Source organism: Sparus aurata, chromosome 18 (assembly GCF_900880675.1).
Source record: "Sparus aurata chromosome 18, fSpaAur1.1, whole genome shotgun sequence".
Classification (NCBI taxonomy): domain Eukaryota; kingdom Metazoa; phylum Chordata; class Actinopteri; order Spariformes; family Sparidae; genus Sparus; species Sparus aurata.
In genome coordinates, this window is record NC_044204.1 from 30,481,018 (window position 1) to 30,503,889 (window position 22,872).

Below are 22,872 nucleotides of genomic sequence, written 5' to 3' on the forward strand. Positions count from 1 at the left end.
CTCAGAGTCCTCCGAGACCTCGCCAGATAGACAACTAACAGCATCTTACGGGAAAAAAAAAATAACACTTTACAGTATTTTCCCGGCACCGGCAGCAGCGGCACAAGCATGCTCAATGCATCCGTTTTACTAAACACTCGACTATTTGATGTGATAAGCGGGAAATAGTGAGAAATGAATTACATATACGATGATTTTATGAACTTTTGCGAAACGCCTCGGGGGGCTTTGCGGTGCACTTGTCAGTTTCTTTGAAGTATGTTTGCAATTATTGCATTTGTTAACTCATGCCACTATTTTTTTTTTTTTTTTACTTGACACGTTGCTTTGGGCCATTGGCGTTATTGATTTAAAAATAACAATAGGGTTGCCGTCTGAACTCCCATTTATGAGCGTATCCATAAAACATTTACATACAGTAATACGTTTCGCCTCTTTTTCAGTGGAAACCCATTTCACTGCCAAATATTATTGATATCACTGACATTATTATCACGCTGAGCCAACACCAGTCAACATCAAGATTCACTAAGCAGGCGGAAAACAAACATTATTATGCATCCCATACGCGAGAGAGTGTCGGGCTATAAAACAGAAACAATAAAAGCATACATGTCCAGCTTCTTTTTCCTGTCGAGGCACGTATAATTCGACGCTAAGTGTTTTTGCTAATGAGCGATGGGGACTCAACGGAGACGTGAGGAAGTGGGTTCTGCCTGTTGGGCGGGTTGCGTGAGTCAGATTCAAACCCACACCGCATCAGCTTTCACACAAACACCCCGCGGTGCAAAGTTTCTTTCAAGGAAATCCTGTTGTTTCATACGATAGGACAACTGAGATTATTCATACAATGAGATTTTTAATTGGAAAAAAAATAAGAAAAAGAGATGGAAACCATACAGAAGGCTTTCAAAGTGTGACAACAACCGTGCTCCATTTTTCCGTCTCTCTGTTCAACGTTTGAGTATCTCGCTTGGCTTCGAATACTCTTGGGCATTTGTGCAACTTGTTATTCCGATGACGGAACATCAATTACAGATGCCTGTCTCGCTTGCTGATCCGTTAGCTGCAGATGAGAGTTATTTCAGCTCGACAGATTGAGATGCGGTGTTACAGATTAAAAAAAAATAAAAAAAATCGCCTCGGCAAAAGCAGAGAGTGTTTGAACAGTCGCACTATTTAAAGCATTTCTGTGTCTGGCGACAACAGGGGATAACAATGGAGGGTAGCACAACAGTAGCTACATCACAGAGGACAGCTGAGATCTGTGCATCTTTAATTATACCTCCTTAGTGTAACACGATACCAAAAACAGATAAAAGAAGTGTTGTGAGACGTCGCCGGGCTTTAGGCAGCTTTGTGTTGATTCTTCTACCGTGTTAGCGTTATTCATATTATTTGGTAACACTTCAGATGAGGGAACACAGTTTAACCGTTAGCAAGTGGCTTATTAGCGCACATACGAGCAGCATATTGGCTTTTTATCAATCACTATAAAGCACATATCGATGACTTATTCTGCGTGTTTACACCAGCAGTTTGACACACAGGGCTCTTCTGGTGACTGACTCATGAGAAAGATTTGAGTTTTGTGTTTTGTCACATATTAAGACCAAATGTATGAAGTGTTGTTAAGGGGGAGTGACTGTTGTTGGGATTCAAGAGGGCTCGACCCACCTCTTCTCTTAAACTTAACCAAACAGGCTTTCATGCTCTCATAATGGTTGTTTTTATCACCTCTGTGCCCGTTTGTTTGTTTGTTTTTTGGCTGGTTGGTTTGTGAAAAAACTACTGGACGGATTTCCACAAAACTTGAATGGACGAAGGGTCTCTGCCCAGAATAGACCCCATTAACTATTGATGTGTAACAGCACAAAGGGGCTGGATGAAGCACATTTAAATAGGTGTTCACTGAAGGTTTAGTCTTCTTTCAGCCACTTTATTGTAACAAATAGTGACAGAAACGTGCAACTACACCAACGTACAGCTGAGACAGCGAAGTGTCACTCAGTTATCAGGAGAACACATTTCTCGAGTCGTACACTCAGTTTGGTAAACTTTAGGAAAACATTGCCTGCGCGACCTCGGTCATGTATCGTATGGGACGTAACTTAAAGGAGAACTTCGGTCGATTTAAACATGCAGCTTCATTGCTCAAGCTACCCTTGACTTGCCAGTACCGAAGTCGCGAAAACATTTGGTCCAGCCATTACAGAGCTCCGTGAACGGAGACTTAGCATTGAACGCTAACAGCATGGGGTCAAAACTTTACACTGTGTTTTAAGCGTCTTAACATGCTCCACATCTCACACCAAAAGGTATGCAACATCAGCAGACACCTTAGCACACAGCACTGTAGCGTGTATGACTCACAATGAATAAAAAAGTAGTTAAAACAGTGTGTTTGTGCAAGCAGCTACTTACCTGTTTGTTGACAGCCGCATCTTCCGGTAGCTAGACCAAACTAGCATATCCACCGAGTGTGCACTTAACAGGCTTAACAGGCTATTGTAAGGCTCATGACAGGCTGTAACATGGACATGTACATTATGAACAGAAACACGAAAATGCTGGAATACGTTTCCGTCTCTGCCAGTGAGGCAGTAAGCGCACGCTCGACGGATTGACTAGTTTGGTCTAGCTACCGGAACACACGGATGTCAACAAACAGGTAAGTAGCTGCTTGCACAAACACACTGTTTTAACTACTTTTTTATTCATTTTGAGTCATACATGCTACAGTGTTGTGTTGTAAGGTGTCTGCTGATGTTGCATAACTTTTGGTGTGAGATGTGGAGCATGTTAAGACGCTTAAAACACAGTGTAAAGTTCTGACCCCATGCTGTTAGCGTTCAATGCTAAATCTGCGTTCACGGAGCTCTGTAATGGTTGGACCAAATGTGTTTGCGTCTTCGGTACTGGCAAGTCAAGGGTAGCTTGAGCAATGAAGCTGCATGTTTAAATCGACCGAAGTTCTCCTTTAACTACGTTTATAAGTGAAAATATGTTGCTGTTGATTTTTATTTTCACACTGGACCCTAACAGCGGCCTCCTGGGTGAGCGTCCTGTGTTTACAACCCGACCTCCTCCCCATTCAGACTTTTCACTCTTTGTACGACACCTGATTTCCTCCTTTGCCGCTGAAATACCATATTGACCCGAATATAGGACGAGGTTTTTTTCGATGAAAATTATGTGAAAAAGTGGGGTTCGTCTTATAATCGGGGTCTAACCGTTGACACATTCTGATAGTTGTCTGGGTCGCTACGCGACCACAACGGCAGAGGGCGGCAGCTTATTGTAGAGACGTCACTGACACTGTGGCTGGGGTTATCTGTCAATCACAGCGGAGAAGAAGTGACAGCAGATGAAAAATGGAGAGACGCAGTGATTTTAGGGAGCAAAGTGGATCAAAAGTGGGGCAAGTTAACAGACATCTGAGGCGGAGCTATGATGCTAATTTTAAGACAATGGTGATCAATGCAGCGGAGGAGCCAAACAACTGCCAGCCAGCCAAGAAATATGGAGTTACGGAGTGTAACGTCCGAAGATGGCGGGTCCAAAAAGACAGTCTGAAAACGCTAACAGTAAGAGAAAAGCTTATCGTGGTCCTCTAAGCGGCCGCTTCCAAGAGACTGACAGGAGGGTATGTGAGTTTGTTATTGAGAGACGAATTTTGGTTATCAGTCTTTTTCTGAAGATTAGTCTTGAAAAGAGGGGTCGTCTTATAATCAGGGTCGTCATATATTCGGGTCAAGACGGTAATTACTGTGGCCACTAGAGGTCGCCACCTAACAAGAAACATATATATGGGTCTTAATAATAAGCTGCTTTCAACGTCGATCTGTCAGGTTGTTTTTTGGCCGATATGCTGCTAGTATGCAAGCTCAGCTAGTCAATATGTTTTCCTTATCTAAAGTGTTACCGTATTATTATTATTATCATCGCTTGTTTCATTTCTTTTCCTAACTTGAATATCTTGCATATAGCGTTATAACTGTATGTGCATATTACATTATATATCTGGTGTCTTTACATCATTTCTAACATGTGTTGTGTTGTGAGAGAGAATATAAGAAGTGCTGCATGACTTAAACAAGCGACGTTATTGATTACAGGGAAGGTTTTTATATGCTAGTTATACAAGAAATGACAAAGGACCTAATCACAAACAACTGAGACAATATACAGATTATATACTTAGTTAAATGTGTAACGTTATAGCACCATTCTGATTCTTACAAACGTCGTTGTACTGTTCGTACATTTACATACATTACAGTATGAGTAGAATCCATTAAGTGAAAAAAAATGTATGCACGTATAAAGTTAAGGACACACAGCAGATTAGTTTCTGGTGACATCTTCCAGACTAAATTGCTCCCATTAAACAGGATCAAAACAGAGAGGATGCTACACGAGTGGATAAGCAGAGAAAGTCAGAGAGCTGTAGACGACCACTGTCTTTTAAGAAACAATCAAAACGCTTCAAATGCCATTAAGACTGACTGAATCGCGACGGGCCAACTTTCAGATCGGTTAATAATTGTCTGCTTTGGTCTCACAAGAGGTCCGGATTATTTATCAAAGGGAGAATTTTTTGCACCGTCACCGACAGAAACAAGTTAAATCCCAGACGGCACCACGCCTCCTCAGATCCTCCCCAGCATGCGGGCGATCCACCAGTTGCACGGCATGACAATCTGACAGATGACCCGGCCTCCTTGGTAGTAGTACGGCCACGGGTTGAAGCCCCCCAGAGGCTCGTGGTAGCGGCGGCAGTAGCGGTAGCCGCGGCGGCAGTGCTGGCAGCAGTAGCCGCGGTCGTCCAGGCGGTTATCCAGCTCGATTCCGACGTCTCTCTGCGGAGGACAAACACAGGAGCGGACGGGGTTACAATCACACACATGACAAATGCCAGTCCTCCCGAAGGCAAGGACAGGAGAGGAAGACGAGGAGGAGGAAGACGAGGAGGAGGAGGAGGGGGTGGCGTGAATTGATGAGCCTGCTTTGCTTGTAGGTCAGCAGAATATATGTAAAACCCAAACAAGAGTGAAAAAGATCAGAATTGATGTCTGTGGAAATGCAAAGTTGTGCCATGCTTGATGACTGTGACAACGAGATCAAGATAGCTGTGGGAGTGAGCGAGCTTCATTTAAGCTCCTGGAGCATAAAACATGATATAATACCCTTGACCTTTCTATTATACCGGAGGTAGCGCGGCTGTGGGCTGCACAATCCCCCCCCCTGTCTGTGAATCCAGCATTTGCAGCCTCTCCTCCAGTGCTATCCTCAATCAAAGGGACTCTAACATTGGTAGTTACCAGCATAATTACACTATTTCTTTCATCTCTGACCTCTTAACTCCCTCGACCGGAGCCCACACTCGGCACCAAAATGGCAGCCCCTCCTCCAATAGAGCATTCAAATTAGAGCTCCTCACGTCTTGGCGCCCTCCCCCTGACCTTGACTTTAAGTGCATGGCACATTCCTAAAGCAATTAGCAGAGTAATGATCGCCTAACAAGGATTCTTTCATTTGCTCTTGCTGGCTGCCTCTGAATTTATAGAGGGGCCAAATGAAACCCAAACGAAAGGTAAATTGGGTAGAATTAATGGCCCTTGGATTTTTCCATTGTGCTGGTTGGTTCATGCCCTCGTAGACTCGCGGGGGCTGAGTGCCATGCCTTTGATCAAGAGCGACTCCAAATGGGGTTCGGAGAAGTGCCACTTAACTCACCGCGCAAGTTGAGGCAGCAACTGCCCTCAGTATGCATTTGACCACATTTCAATCTCTTTTAGTAAATGAATCCCCAGAGACAATCCGGCGCTGTCTCGTTAAACCGCTCAGATCCAGGAGTCGATGACTTCACATTCAGAACCGACCGGCATAACTCTTAACAATGCGCTCGGGATGACTCAGCGACATGCGACCGTGCAGAACAAAACACATCCACTGCCGGGACCGGAGAGTGTGTGGGGATTGTTTAAGAGGACAGGACCCGCAGGAACACACGGCTGAGTCCTTCTGGTCCCTCGCCGCATTAAGTTTGGGAATTAGGGGGTTTTCTTGCATCTAGAAGTCAGAGGGTAGTCAATCACGGAGGTTTTACGCTCATTGTATTTGCTTTGTTCGCCGCGGCAGCTGGCAGACCACGATCACATAACAATAAATTCACCATAAGCATGACTCACAAAAGAGCGAAGCCGGCGTTTGATGCGAGCGATGATAAATTGAGTAAAATTACACCCTCGTGAGACACACTTAAAACACACAGAAAGGCTGCGACAGATGATATCTACCGTCGCTGGGTTTGATTTATTACTACGACAAGCGCAGGTAGGCTTTTAATGATTTATTGTTTCAGTCAAGTTTCAGGTCATCAGCTTCCAGGCAACAATCTGTTATGGAAACAACACGAAAGCTGTCAATGGACCAATGATAATCTTATCTGCTCCTCGCAGCCCGAACTGGGTTTTCTGTTACGAAACGTGGTTGCTCCGGCACGGAAAACGAAGAAAATATTTTATTCAAATGACGCCGCGTTTATCAAAACAAACAGCCAATGGGCGGCATTGTACCTTAAAGACAATTAATCAGAGCTATCCTTTTAAAACGGAGGATACATATTAATCACTGCGGGCTTTGAGTTGCCATCTCTAGTGGGATGCCGCCGTGATAAGAATGGTTCACCTTGGGAAATCTGAGGCAGTCACTCAAAAACAAGCAGCATTAATGAAGAGTAAAAGCCATTACCCCCTTGCTGCATCTGATTTCATCACACACTCAGGCTCACGTATACACACGCAAACACACACACACACACACACACACACCTCTGTGCATAATATGAGGCACTGGATATGAATGAGTCTGCAGAGTAGAAAACTGCGTCAGTCATTCAATAAGATGTAATGAATCAAAGCACGACTCCTCTAATCTCCACACTTGTTGGTGTTATTTCACACGCGCTGATCACCGCTCTTCATGGGCTTGAAGCACATGCCTGGGTGTGTTATTAAATCTCATAGCAGAGCTCGTCACATTCATTCTGGGATCAAAACAGCAGAGATAACATTTCTGTTTCATGGCCTGCTTTGTATTCAATAACACTGTTTTTTTTTTTTTTTTTAGATTTTTATGTAGAAGCACAGGACAGTGCAGCACACGAGAACGCCTCGCTGCTTGTCCTGATCTCAGATTCTCATCTCACGGTGCTCTACAGTCAGGTGGAATGACAATGAAATTGGGTGTAATTGAATAAGGCGATAGTCCTGTATTTCAGTAAACTCTGCCGGTTTACCAGGAGTGATAAGGAGCTTTAGCTTCGGTGTAAAGATTTCTCCAGAGGCACAAACAGCTCCTGCATTCATGGATTTAAATTCCTTCAGCTTTCTGCACTTTTCTCTCTGTTATGCATGAACGGTCGTGCAGCCTGACCCTGAATGTGGCTCCCAGAGGTTTGTAAGGCTGGTCCAAGCTTCACACACAATGGAAACACTCAATGCAGACAGAAACACACATCGAGCATGTTTACACGCGTATGTGTATGAGGTCATTTCATATTGGAGGCCCTTCTTTGCTATGTGGGTCAAGGACAGTGGTAGCATCCCTTCAGCCTTGTCAGATGGTAGTTATTCAGTTTGAAATTTCCAGGGCCACGTCCGATACACACTGCTCTCTGGAATGGCAGCAGTGGCAAAGGTCACTTCCATATATCTGTCAGCCTCTGTCACAAGGACTCCAACAATTATTCTGCTCAGACGTGGGAAGACGCGGCGCAGAAATTCAGGAACGCAGATGAAGTGAGTGCTTGTTTTTAATGTGCCAGGCTCGGTTTGTGTGTGTGTGTGTGTGTGTGTGTGTGTGTGTGTGTGTGTGTGTGTATGTGTGTGAGTGTGATAGATAAAAGGCTGCAGGTAGAAAGGGAAGCACAGCGAGCGGCAGACTGTGTGTGTGCTTGGTGGTTTGCTGACTGTGTGCACATTTACATGAGTTCTGAATGAAGCAGAAAGAGGTTTTGGCTAACACATGTGGCATCCCACTGGAATGAGCGAGAGAGTTCAGACTCCCAATTACAGACTGCCGCCTGCCCTCTGCTTGGCCACAAAGGCCTTTGTTATCACCGGACCCACAAACAGAGCCTGGATGTGCCGCTGGAATGGATTGCAGTGGTATGCATAACTCAGCTGATAGAGGCAGAACGTTTCAAAAGACGAGCCGAGTTTTTCATCCCCTGGTATGTTTTAATTGCATAGCACTGCATCTCCTGCCACAGACGATGAGGGAGAAGACAGAGAAGCTGGGGGGAAATTGAGGAGATGAGCGGGAGGTGTTTCTGGGACGGGCCTGATAAATGTCAACATTACAGGACGTCTCATTTCTCCTCGCCGTTTCTCACCGCTATGAGGAGGAGGAGATGGAACCCGCCTCATTATCCTTGAATTTAGCTTTAGTGTCTATTCACCTGTGAGTGCTGAATGTGTGTGTGTGTGTGTGTGCACGTGTGTCGGATATCTTCCCACCTGCACATGTTCCCGGGATCTTCAGGACCAAGACACACGTAGTCTTTGCGAAAAGCACATCGCAAATCGGTCAACTGCCTTTTGTGTTCAGCACCTGTATTACCCCTTTTTTTAACCAAAGTGCACCAAGTGCTCGTTCTGGTTTAAATTTGGATCAACCCGCGAGCCTTTTAAGAACCGTTTTGCTCGTTCACCAGCACGAGAGCCACCGTAGACTCACATCATTCAGTCACTGCATACGTCTCCAACGTAACGTAATTATGGAACTCGGACCAAATAATACTACATCTGCTCTTTACATGTGTTGCTCCTGGGTTTGCACTGCTGCAGTGTCGTCCAAACATGACTGGGAAAATCGTTTGTTTATTCTCTTGTGGTCAGAAGAAGCTACAGTAGCTCTGGTTGTTAAAAATGACTGTCGTAAGTAGTTTTAGTTGGTCCTCAGTCACGATCACCCCGCCCCCAGCCCCTGACCCAAGCGGTTCTTTGTTCTAGATCAGCAAAGTGTCATTTCTTTGGCCAAAGAAATGCAAAGAACTGGTTCCAGAGTGGGCACCGGCTCTAAACCAGCACATGAACAGCCTAAAGCCTGATTTATCCTTCTGCGTCGCGGCGACGGCGTAGCTACGTCGTCGACGCAGACCCCTACGCGGACCCAACGCCGTAGCCTGACGTGCGCCTCCAAAAAATCCTGACTACGCGTCACGTCGAACGGCAAGGACTGTGATTGGTCCGCTCAGAACGTCATTTCAGGCAGTTGCTTCTTCTTCTGCGTCGCCTGCGCTTCAACATTTGTAATAACAGCATTTGTTGTTCAATATCCACGAGCTCCATCTCCAAAAACACCCGCTCCATCTCAGTTGCCATTGTTTACTGTCTGACCGGAAGAAAACCAAGGAATCCGATATGAACCCCCCGAAACCAAACAAAGACACAGACACACCCCCCTAGCAACTTGGCGGTGAATTGCAGAACAACGCGTTCCCTCGACGCAGAACTTCGAATGCTCAATGACGGTGTAGGGTCGACGACGTAGCAACGCCGTCGCCGCGACGCAGAAGCATAAACCAGGCTTTAGTCGAAAAGCGGTGTAAGGAGAGGTAAATAAGTGGTGGCAGTCTGTATCAGTCATTCCAAAAGGGAAACTTGGATACACAAACTGTTGTTTTGATTAATGATGTTCTCATTTTCACACCTCTCTCACTAATATGACCACTTCTAATCGAGAATATATCTGATAAAAAGCTGCTGAGGAGAAACCGCACTACATGAGTGAAATCATTAATACTACAGCGACAGGCTCGAGGCGGTCTTTCCTTTTCTGATTCCTCTCACCAACGGGCTCAGCTGCCGATTCTACCAGCTCAGTCTGTCGAAGAGCTGCCGACAACGCCGACTTGTGCCAACCGTGCGGGAAACACCCCAAACACTCGGGCCACAGACGCTCACTGATGGCTCCGACATTGGCTGACGGTAGACGGTGGGCCTCGTCTGTCAGGACCCAGATTCCATAGTGCATGTCTGCAGTCAGAGCAGCCATTTTAGAGGATGCTTGTGGTTACAGAAGTGTACAGACGCTGTTCTCTTCAAGGATACATGCGAGTCCATTTTTGACAGAGGGGAGATTGTAGCTGCTTCAAGATTGAGCCAGGCAGGAAGATAGACACAGGGATGGCATAGAGCGTCCGGTTAATTTTCAAAATGCGGATGAACAGCACACAAAAGAAGCCATGTGACTAAGAAGCCTATTCATCGATGGTAGGAGCACAAAGATCATGGAAAAACGACGAGATATACACAATCAGAGCAAGTCGGCGATATAAAGCAGACATGACGCTCTGCTTCCTGATGGGAGACGGAACAAAACAGCGTTGCAAATGCAAGGTCGCGGGCTGGAATCAAGGCGTTACTGTGTAACTGCTGTGTTAAGTGTGCCAGTATGAGTGCTGCGTAATAAACTGCTCTATATGATTCTCCCTTGCAGTCAGGGATAATTAGCCGTACAGCGGTGAGTGGTTTACCCGCAGAACACCAAAATATGCTACTCGGCCTCCCTATTCATTTTATACGCTTTGATAATTAAAGCATTATTAATAAATGCAACTTATCTGTGCAGCAGTGAGTGACCTTGAGAGTGCTGCTTTGTGCAGCGCTCTCCACTGCCTTGGAAAAAAGGAAGTGAAAAGAGGAACTATCGGGCGCTGTAAGGCACAAGTTGCTGCCTTTGAACGGCTGGATATTCCTCTCAATTAATGGAGAGACATTAAGGGAGTCTTCAATGAACTGGCCTTACTTAAACAGATATATAGAGCAATTGCTGTGCCCTCTGGTGCACAAAGTCAGTTTTAACATCAATTAGTGAGCGATTTATATGCAGAAAGAGTCGAGGCAGAGCCGGAGCTGATTGAAGCCTTTGCTGCATCTCGTGGTGTGGTCCCTGATTGACGTGGCGCACTTACATAGTCGTTCACGGCGACGTGGTCCGTGACGTCGCGGGCGAAACGCTGACCTGCGACCTCGGCGTCGGGCGCATCCACGCTCGCCACATTTTCCACCTCGGCATCTGGATACACAAAGGGAGCAAATTAAGAGAGGAGGTGTTTGAACACCCGCAACCGATTTTCTTTTGTTTGAAGTAAAATGAGAAAGCTGCGGCTCGTGCACTCTATTTTCTCAGTGGCTTGATGTTAATTACTAACATTCAGGAGAAATACTTTCCAAGGTTTTTTAATGCTTCTGTCAAACTGTGTGGTTGTAATACCAACACAGTGATTTTCCACTAATCCCCATGAATAAAAGCCCACACATCCTTCTGAGACAAAACTCTTTAAAGACAATCTCCAGATTATCAACAGCAGTAATGGAATACCAGATTTAATTTGAGTTACTCAATACTGTACCGACTTCCACTGCTTTTCAGACAGAAATTTACTCAATTTTACTCAATGTATCTGATTGATGGAGGTACTTTCATCTCATCCAGTCATTTTAGTTTATCAATCAGTCCAGGAAGTCTTATTTTTTTAAATCATCTGCAGTCTGTTTAATAGATTATTTATTGTTTCCACACCAGAATATTCACACATCATCGTTGTGAAATGAAAATTCCTTCTGTGATCGTCGTCACCTGATTATAACAAAAAAAACTTCTACATAATTTTTCTGTTTTGGAATCTAAACACAACCGAAAAAAGTTTTTATTCGGCTAAAATTTCCCTTTTTCTGAGAAATAACAACCCACAAATTTGATTTTGAATAATCTTTCAATATTAACATTTTGTGACTTCCTTCTTTTCGATTTCCGAGCACCTTGAATTTGATTATGAAAAAACATAACAAACAAGTCTTTCATACTCAGAGCAGATTGACGGGCAGATTTTCTTCACTCATTTTAAGAAAAATGTACTTTAAGGACTTTTTGCAGCACAAAAACATAAACGATCATAATACAACAGGGTTAAAATCAGCTCCACCTCAACAAGCTACAACACTAAAATGATGCTTACATGATAATAAAGTGATAACAATTCAAAATATGTTCGAGCTGACAAAGCTGCAAAATGGTCGACCACAGTCTGCATCTGCGTTGTAAGAGCTGTGACACACCTGGATATATTCAAGGAGACCTCAGGACCTTCCAGCCGTGTTCCAAACCATGCTGCTTACCTGACTCTGACCAAGATGTTTTTGTGCCTAAACCTAACCGAGAATAGAAGATTCTACCAAAACAAACATAAATTTGCAATATAAAGAAACGCACAGCTTAAACTTATGTGTGAACTCATGTGTGAACTTATGTGTGGTTTTGCAGAAACGTACTCAGCTAACATTTATTCTGGAGATTGTTATTATCCTGCTGGGACTTGAGCTGACATTTAGCTCATTACCCCTCTCAACACTATTACTTAAATACAACTTTTAATGCAGGACTTGTAATAATGTAGAATAACTTCCACGTTGATACTTAAACCTAAATAAAAGATCTGAATGCCTCTTTCACACACTGACCATCAACTTTCCAAAGAAGCCCTGGCTGGGGGGCTTGTTTGGTCTCTACAGACATACGTACGACCTGTGGGAATGCCCTCCAGTGAGTGTTAATAGTCTGCGTTTAGAGGCAGAGGTGCCCCCTGCTCTCACCGCTCAGAGGGGAGGGATGGATCCAGTGGATGGGCAGCTCCTGGCAAATCTCCCAGATCTTGGAGTCAAAGAGGAAGGCCGAGTTAACGATGGGCTCCTCGGCAGGAACCCACACTTGGGAGTCATCCACCTTCGTATCCACGGCCTCCGTCTCATCCACCTGCTGGAAAACACAACACACGCACACACACTCATATATAACATGGCATGTCACAGCCTGTAAAAATGTCCATGCCTGACACAAAGTACTGTCCTGCATTTGCACTCTCCTCCCCCGAGCCGTGCAGCCTCATCGTTTTATCTATCACCTTTCTGTCCGCCGGGAGGGCGGCAACTTCCTGACTCCAACTGCCCCGACTCGCTCCTCTCCCTCTCCCTCACCCTCTTCTCGAGCCTCCGGCATGCTCTTTCTGTTATACATCATTGAAATTCACAGACAGTGATGATTTGACTTTTAAATGACTTTAGAAGTGGTCTTCATTACTCTGAGTGTGGCTGCAGTATCGTTTAATGTGACAGACACAATAAAGCCTTGCATTCGCCTCCACCCCCCCTCCTCTCCTCTCCTCCCTCCCTCCTTCCTCCCTGCTTCCCTCCCCCCCCCCTCCACGACAATGCTTCGCTTGGCACCCAACACTATCAGTGGGCTTAATTTGTTGATACTGTAGTTCATGAGCTGTAAAGTAAACTATTATTGCTTAATGATAGGGACTACATGTCAGCGTTGTCTAATAGAGACATATGAAGGGGATTTGGTATTGCTCTCCCCTAACAGTGGAGATATTTATTTTCTTCATGTATATGTAAATACACACACAAACAAACCCCCTCTTCCCATCCCCTTGTTAATTAGCAGCCCAGAACAGAAAAACAGTTCAGTTGACAAATGTTTTTACAAGGTGATTTTCTCCCAGTCTAAAGCTTAATTGCACATTAGTTAAGCTTGACGTAGAATCCTGGGGCTATAGTCGGAGCAGGAATCATTTATATTGGGTCGTGCCCCCTCCCTCACGTTCACCCCCGTCACTCTCGCTTGAATTAGAATTTTGCTTTCCGTGCCGCTTCTTGTTTGTCATCGAGCGACACAGTTGCGACCTGCAGAGACGGGCGAAAAAAATGAATAAAATACATTCTGTCACATCAAAGATTGGGTTGCAGCGCAGGAGGTGCCTCACCCGAGCTTCTGACACACTTTCCCCCACTTTTAAGCCCCGGCCAGCAGACTTATAATGACTCGGAGGACTGGTGCGGCGGGGTTTATGGTGGTCTGGGCCGAGAGGGGTGGCGGGGGGGGAGGGAGTTGCTCTGGCATTGAGCAAGTGTGCCCACCATTCCCGTGGCTGCAGAAATTAAAATCAAACTGGAGGAACACAAACAGCACTCTCTAATTGGACCTCTTAGCCACTGAAGCCAAGTGAGTCTTCTCTGGAAAGTAAATGGAGGTCACGACAGGGGGCTCACAACATGACTTTGACTTCACAGTTGAGAAACGACTCCAATAACTTGCAGGAGAGGGCCTGGGGGGGAAGTGGTAAAGGTCAGCATTTTAGCATGGGGCAAGGATTTCTAAATGCCAGCTGACAAGCACAAAGACAACATGATTACAGCCCGCCAGTTTATACTCTCTTTTGAAAAGCTTTTCCATTTTGGTATTGACAAATGATATATTATTAGAGCACGAGCAACTTTTTTTCTTTTTTTATCAAGTATTGGACCTTGGGAATGATGGTAATTTGTTTTGTGCGGCCTGCTCCTGGTGTATGTACTCTTTCCGCCTACAGTGCACAACTTAATTATACACCAGTTGTACTGTAGTTAATGAATTTACCCTCTCCTGCCACTCTGTCCCAAGGGTGGAAACACTGTCTACATGACACGTTGTTTAAAGTGCTGCTATGTTTGCCAGGGATCAACAAAGATTTTCTCATGATACCCTAGAGCTTTTCACACACCGCACATAACGCAGGCAGGGGAGCGGGTGTTATTATGCAGCACTACCAGGTGGTGAACTTTAGTTGACACCTATATTCAGGCAACTTACAATGAGAGTGCTGGCACTTGCTTAAGGGCACTAAAGGCCTGGTCACACCTGCATTTAAAGCAGTGAAATTTCACAACAAAAAAATCTAAATCGTCTCCTGTGGATTTGCTCGTGGGGGAAAAGTAAATCCGAGCCCATTTTTGGGGCTCGAGCTCGAGTTTGGTGAACTTTGACATGCAAATTAGCGCCACTGACAAATAGCAAACTGTCTTGATGGTGCTGACCTTTGAGGGAACAGACAGACGAGGAATCCAAAACAGGCCGAAGCTGGAAGTATAAACTGCTCCGCCAAAGGAGAGATAGTTAACAGACAATTATACGGCAGGTGGTGGCGTCACAGTTCATCGAAAAAGGACCCAAACGCAGACACAGAGGCAGGCGGGTTGGACAGCAAAAAGGATGAGCTGATATCCAAAAATCTGACATCCAAAATCCTAAATGTAAACCAGAAAAAACAGGCAAAGGAAAGCCCAAAGAAAAAAAAGGAAAAAAGAAATACTCAATGGTAGAAAAATAAGAAACTGCAGATAACAAAGCAGGAACACAGAGGACACACAGAGGACACACAGAGGAAACACAGAGGACACACAGAGGACACAGAGGAAACACAGAGGACACACAGAGGAAACACAGAGGACACACAGAGGAAACACACAGGAAACACAGAGGACACACAGAGGAAACACAGAGGAAAACACAGAGGACACACAGAGGACACACAGAGGAAACACAGAGGAAACACAGAGGACACACAGAGGAAACACAGAGGAAACACAGAGGACACACAGAGGACACACAGAGGACACACAGAGGACACACAGAGGACACACAGAGGACACACAGAGGAAACACAGAGGACACACAGAGGAAACACACAGGAAACACAGAGGACACACAGAGGAAACACAGAGGAAACACACAGGAAACACAGAGGACACACAGAGGAAACACAGAGGAAACACAGAGGACACACACAGAAACACAGAGGACACACAGAGGACACACAGGAAACACAGAGGACACACAGAGGACACACAGAGGACACACAGAGGACACACAGAGGAAACACAGAGGACACACAGAGGACACAGAGGACACACAGAGGATGCACAGAGGACACACAGAGGAAACACAGAGGACACACAGAGGACACACAAAGGAAACACAGAGGAAACACAGAGGAAACACAGAGGACACACAGAGGAAACACAGAGGACACACAGAGGACACACAGAGGAAACACAGAGGACACACAGAGGACACACAGAGGACACACAGAGGAAACACAGAGGACACACAGAGGAAACACAGAGGACACACAGAGGACACACAGAGGACACAGAGGAAACACAGAGGACACACAGAGGAAACACAGAGGACACACAGAGGACACAGAGGAAACACAAGGACCGGTGAAAAAGTGCAGAAAGACGAGGGATGTAGGGGACATAGGCTTTTTTTCCAACTGGTATAATTCACATGAACGCCCTCTCAACTCGGAAAGTCTGAGAGAATTCTGGTACACGAGTTACGGAGTAGATGTAACCAAATGTAAACACTGGATTGGTGGTATAACCCAAAGTAATGTATTGCACCGTCACTGTATCCTTTCCTTTGTGATTCCCTGTCACTCAAATACCGGAAACATCAGTCAACGTGCTGCACTACTTCCTCTACTACAGCTGCCACCAGAATAGGACCATCTAACGAGCGTGTGAATGCAGCACAAAACGCACACGGGCTAATGAACAACTGAAACACAGGTTAAAACAATAAAAAGGCGTGAAAACAGACAAAGACAGGAAGTGGAAAGATCTAACCAAGTGTCACACATCTTTATGGTAATTAAAAATCTAGTTTTTAGATTATCTCATGCTTACAAGTCGATCACGATGGATCTGTGAGGCTAACGTGCTGACATAACACAAAGTTAGCTCACCAACCTCACTTATTTACTAGCGAGCCCTGACTAGTGCTATTTTTGCTGCGCGACATCCAGGTGTGAACGGGCCTTCTGACCTTCTGGTCTCCCTGTCAATAACTGAGCTCATTCCTTCATGCGTGCCGGACAAACTGTGTGCTTGCAGGACTTTGGTGTATAGTCACATCCTCTGCTGTGGTGTTGTTCCTCAGCGCACTGTTTCTCTGTTTGCAGTTGTTGTCTGTGTGGGAGGTTTTGGGCTGCTGGGTGAGCTTTGGTCATCCATATTAAGTGGCTGTTTAATGGAGCAAGCAGCACCCGTTGACAATGTTAAGGGGTGTGAGGGAGGCAGATGGTGGTTTCTGTGTCAGACTGGGGGAACTGGAATGAAGCTCAGGGATTACTCCTCAGACATTTTATAGAGGAGGCAAATTGAAAAGGGAGGAAAAAATCCTGGCAAACAATTCATGTTTGTCACCTGGTTTTCCCTCGCAGGGGCTGCATTTCCTTATCAGCCGCTTGCAGTTTTTCCGCAGTTTTTGCCATTGTTTTTCACCTCGGCTGTAAAGCCTGCCGCGGCTGCTCTGAGCCCTCCTTCCTAAAAGCCTGTGGCTGGGTTAAGCTAGGAACCATTAGTGCTTGGCTTTAACCCCTGTGAGCTTTATGTGTTTCACCACACGAAGAGAAACTTGTGCTGATCTGCTCCAGGGTCACATGTGGGTGGATTCTCACAGAGGACGGATCAGGGGCCGCTGTCTGAAGACAGACCGTGATAAGGTCAGGTTAAGGTCACTGTTTATTACCTAAATATGCCCTGCCTGATATTCACTGCGTGTCTCTTTAGCAGTCCAGTGTTTTTGTGGCAAAAAAACATCCTCTGCATAAACAGCAGCAGTATCTGGTGGTAGAACTCCAGGGGAAAAAGTAACAACAAAACTAAACTTCTTTTCAGATGACATTGGAGACACAATTACATAAAGGGCAGTCGCGGACATGAGTCACATAATTAGTGCAACATTTGGGGAAGTCATTCCGTCATTCCAGGTGCAGCAAAGAAATTCCAGTGCATACCAGAAATGTCTAGATCAACTTCATTTACTGTTTCAGTCAAACATCATCACAAAATTGTGAGTGAAAAACATGTTTTGCGTCGTGACTTCCTGGTGTCACAGTGAGTTGCCGGGCGACCTACAGGAAGCTAACGCCCAGTTGTCCAGTAATCACCCAGTAAAAACACACCTTGGGTTCTGTGTGGATTAAAATGGAACAAATCCGTATAATATATTCATGTGTAAGCTCCAGAGGTGCTGAAAGACCCATTTTGTTACCTTCAGCGTGTCACGAGCCGGTGTTATGGCAGGCTAGGCTAAGCTTAGGCGGTTGTGTAATATAAATAGTGGAGCTGTTAAGCTCAATAATCTTGCTTTTTGTGAAAGAAGCATGAAACTTTCAGGGTTTGTTCTTGATGACCTAAGCTTTAATTTAAGATGTGGAGGCATCCTCAGTTTGACCTCTGAGGTCAACTAGAGGTCATTGACCTCTGTAATATGTCATTTTCATGCACAAAATTGTAAATGTGCGTATCTTAGGATCTAAATGTGATAGAAATGTAAACCAAATATGTATTTCCAAGCTTCTGGGCATGAGGAACTCATTTATGCCATTGATAGCACTCTAAGAGGTCAACATCATTAAGTGCAGTGAAGGTTACTAGGAATGTGAGTGTGAGATGTTGAGACACAATAGGTGAATAGGGTAAAAAATGTAATAATAGATATCACCATGAAACTTTCTCAGCTGATTACTCATGTTAAGCTAAGAAAAAAATTTATTGCAAGTTTTTTCTATTTTAATATATAAATATGCAAATGAGGCCTTATCTAATTAAAAATGCACTAATTTGCATACATTTTACAAAAAACAAAATCAGATGGTGTAATAAAGCCAGGCTCAAAATATTTTTTTCATTTTGTTGTCATATTAGATGGGAAAATGATTACAAACCACGTAGAAATATCTGCGTTTTCCCTTCGTGTAAACGGGATCTTATTTTCCCACAGTTCTGTGGTACAGGGTGTGGCATGGGTGTGGTTTGGGTGTGGTTTCAGAAGTTCCGGCACTTGGGATCCTAAAAGGTTGTGTGCTGATCTCTCTCTCTCTCTCACTTTCTCCTTTGACTGTCCAACAGTACAGAGTGATAAACCGAAGACTAGTAGTACCTCATTGATGTCCAACTGACACAAAGCACAAAGATCCCAATTCATTTGTGATTTGGGTTTCTTGGGCATAGGACAATTGTCTATATCTACTAGCACATGACGTTTAGCCATGATTAGTACCTCAACACTACAGGCTACAACACACCTCACACTCTAGCTAACCCTAACACACAACCCATCACACCCGTAACACACACGTAACACAGATGACACACTGCTCACACACAGCTAACACTCCAAGAAAGAAAGGTTAGCAGATGATTTTTAGTTGACGTTAGCAAATGTATTTTAAATGGGCTTTCAAGAAAAGATTCAATGGCACAATTATACTACTGAGGCTGCTGTTTACAGGCTACAACACACACCTCTCACTCTAGCCCTATCACACACGTAATATACACACTGTGGGAAAATAAGATCCTGTTTACACGAAGGGAAAACGCAGATATTTCTACGTGGTTTGGCCTCTCATTTATACGAAAAACCCAGATTTTATCACGGAAAATGATTAGGCCTATTTCTAAAAACTATGGCTATTGACAGTATTTACGAAAAACAGAGTAGATGTCCATAAACCCCTCTTTAATTATTTTCCCATCTAATATGACAACAAAATGAAAAAGATATTTTTTGTCAAGCTTTATCACATGATCTGATTTCGTGCATTTTAAACGAGATAAGGCCTTATTTGCATATTCAAACATTACAATACAAAAAACGTGCAATGCATTTATTTCTTAGCTTAACATGAGTGATCAGCTGAGAAAGTTTCATGGTGATATCTATTATTTAATTTTTTTTTACCCTATTCACCTATTGTGTCTCGCCTTAAGCCACTCACATCCCTAGTAACCTTCACTGCACTTAATGATGTTGACCTCATAGAGTGCTATCAATGGCATAAATGAGTTCCTCATGCCCAGAAGCTTGGAAATACATATTTGGTTTACATTTCTATCACATTTAGATCCTACGATACGCACATTTACAATTTTGTGCATGAAAATGACATATTACAGAGGTCAGTGACCTCTAGTTGACCTCAGAGGTCAAACTGAGAATGCCTCCACATCTTGACAACAACAAACCCTGAAAGTTTCATGCTTCTTTCACAAAAAGCAAGATTGTCCATATTTTAGAAGCTTAACAGCCCCACTAAAAGAATTAAGAGTGGTTTCAGTCTCCTTGTTTGACTCTCAATGGGATAAAACTGTATTCCTCCAAATTCCTTGAAACACCAGATCAATTTAGAGATGATGAACTACACCTTGCCAGAACTTATGTTGATATATTACTTTTACAACAGAAAACTGCATTTGTTTTTTGACGACACAATTAAACAGTCTTCCAATTCAGACACAACATCTCATTTGTTTTCCTTAAACATCTGTTATTTGTGATACAAACTCGGCTTGTGGCAGCAAAAGCATCTTTCCCAAGGTGCGTTCTTCACCTGCCATGCAAATCCTGCCCTTTGTATGCCAACACAACAAATAAGTAGCATCCAAATGTGAATTTGAGGAGACAGTTGCATGTTGTGGCTGCCTGGTTAGCTCCACTTAGCCTGACAGCTGATTCAGGGCTCCTTGGTGGGTGAACTGTAGCAGTATATAACCAATCCAAGTGATTGATCAGAACTACTACATGTGAACCACTGCTTAAAGACACCTACTAAATTTAGATTATATTTAATAAGGTGTAGAATCTATTTCACTCAGAGTGAAATAAGGGGCTTCCATAACTACTGCTATAAGCCCTTGCCACTATCCTGGCCGTAGATGAATTCACTTTGGAGCTGTGCATTAAGCCAATTAGGCTTCACAGTGCACAAAATAAGACAGAAAAGGCACGGACATATGGTGCTGCCTGGGCAATTAGTATCTGTAAACGTGGATCAGACATAATGAAGATGAGAGAGGGACAAAAACCAAAACAGTGTTTGGTTTCTGGGCGTAACAGCTTGTGTTCTTAAAGTTAAGACTGAGACTGGGTTCTTTGCTTGGACTGACAATTGGCATATTCTGTTTTTAAAATGAATCCGTGAGAGGTGAACGTCAGATATTTGCCAGCTACTGTAATTCTTCCCGGCTACAATGTGAAATGTAAATGAGAGCATGCAAGCAGAAGAGATATTTGAGCGAGGGATTTTCTCTTTGAACATACAGCCCACTCAGTGAATTGCACTGTGACACAGAAAAATTGGGATTTTGATTGATTGAATCTCTCCCATTCCTTTTGCTGAAGTTCACATGCAACTATAACAGAGAGAAAAAAAAATGAATCACTCTAAACTAAGAGAGGGAGCCTTGTGAATTTTACAAAGAAATCTTCTTTTTAAAAATACCATTTTAATGGCTTACCTCTCACTCAGACCTCTATTGCACCCTTCCCCCTTTAGGCTATTTGGGTAGAGCCTTTGGAGGAGATGATTAAAAATTAATATTGGCTCAAGATTGACAGCAAACACCATTTGATGTGAGCCACAAAGAGGCTGTGGGTTTGTGGGCAGCTTTCTGACGGTTTCACAGGCACCACAAACCTCAGTTTATTCTTCAGTGAGAGGCGTGGGGAAGATAGGATAAGATGGACAGGCTGAGGATTTGTGTGGTGCTCACACTACTCTGGTTATCTCCCTACAATATGCATGACAGCCTCTGTCGGACTACTGAGAGTCTGAGGTGCAGACAGACGAGGGAGGAGGCGTACCAGTAACTCCGCGTCCTCAGCCTCCACCTCTGCCACCGTGGGTAGTTTCCTAGTTTGGGTCCTGATGTAGCACCTCTGATGTTCGGCAAACCGGATCCCAGTGATTCCCTTTGAAAACAGAACAAGGAATGAAGGGATAATCAGAAATTCAGACGTATGTATCATTCATTAGCTGTCTGTGATGTGGATATCCCATAAGCACCGGGGCGATGGATTTAAAACGCTCAGCTTTTTGCTGATAATCAAAGCTCTTAAAAAAGTCAAAGAAGTTAAAACCTAATGAGTGAGAAGAGGTGTGTTCTGATCTCTTCTTTCTTCTTTTAGCCCGGAATGAAACTGATGACTGCTTGGCCCCTTGCAACACGGTCTTGCTTTCAAGCTGAATAGAAGTAAAAAGGCTGGGGGTGTTCTGCTGTGGCTCTGTAATACTTTATAGCAGGATATATTGCACAGGAGAGCCAAGTGACATTGTTGAGAATGAAGTGTTTTCTACAGAGAGTGCCTCCATTGAATTAGGCAGTCATAGGTCCCTGTCACTCTCTTAATCTGCGCAGTCAAGTGTGGAGTCACTCTCTTCAGCTCCACTGATGATCCTCCACCATGTGGACTGTCGCTCTATTCAGTCTGACACATAGAGCCTCAACAGGCAAGAAAGATCTGTTAATTCTCTCTCGCTGCCATTCTATGTTAATCTAAGATATTCAGCCGGAATAAGTCTGAAAGACTTTTTTCCGTGGATCAGATTGTATCCAATTTATTTTCCGCGGAGTAGAGCTGCTCATTCAGCAGGCTGTATTAGAGCAGGCGTCAGGATCTACATCTGCCATGGCTGCTTTAAAATTGTATCAACTGAAAATTGTATGAGCTGTACCATGAAAATGGACTTGATTCAATCTAAATTTAATTACAGTAACACGGCGATTACAATGACATCTCCTTTGAATCGGTTAACTTGACCATGTGGGTGCTGTTTCCACGTTCTCTGTGAAGCTGTCACTCCGATAAACCACATACCAGCCGCACGCGACGTGATACAAAGTGATGCCTGTCATAATCTACCGCATGTAATTTCATCTGCGCGGAGAAAGGATGGGGCAATAATAGTCTCAAGCACAACAGCATAATGTTTGTGCCGGGCTTTATTGTGATGAGTCTCTGTTTAATTTGGGTGTACTGAATTGGTGAGCCGCCGCAGAGGAGGAGAGGGCAATGCTGCGATGAGATACAATGATTACTGGGGTTGGTCAATCAGAAAATGAAGAAAGACACATTAACACAGGGATGAGAAATGGAAAAGCAATGTCATTTTAACAGACAATG

The 22,872-nt window shown here is 44.2% G+C and overlaps 1 protein-coding gene across 5 annotated transcripts in view; it reads right to left on the reverse strand.

Moving 5' to 3' along the window:
- Positions 1 to 4,108: 4,108 nt before the first annotated feature.
- tnmd (tenomodulin) overlaps positions 4,109 to 22,872 on the reverse strand; it is a 75,583-nt gene continuing 56,819 nt past the window's right edge. For 3 of the 5 annotated variants that reach the window (XM_030395982.1, XM_030395978.1, XM_030395980.1), the window contains 4 exons: positions 21,553 to 21,660; positions 12,666 to 12,828; positions 10,985 to 11,088; positions 4,109 to 4,862 (listed from right to left, as the gene is read on the reverse strand). In XM_030395982.1, coding sequence (XP_030251842.1) covers positions 4,653 to 4,862; positions 10,985 to 11,088; positions 12,666 to 12,828; positions 21,553 to 21,660 — 585 coding nt within the window. In that variant the 3' untranslated portion in view covers positions 4,109 to 4,652. The remainder of the gene's footprint in view (positions 4,863 to 10,984; positions 11,089 to 12,665; positions 12,829 to 21,552; positions 21,661 to 22,872) is intronic. The other 2 variants (XM_030395979.1, XM_030395981.1) reach the window with 1 other exon arrangement.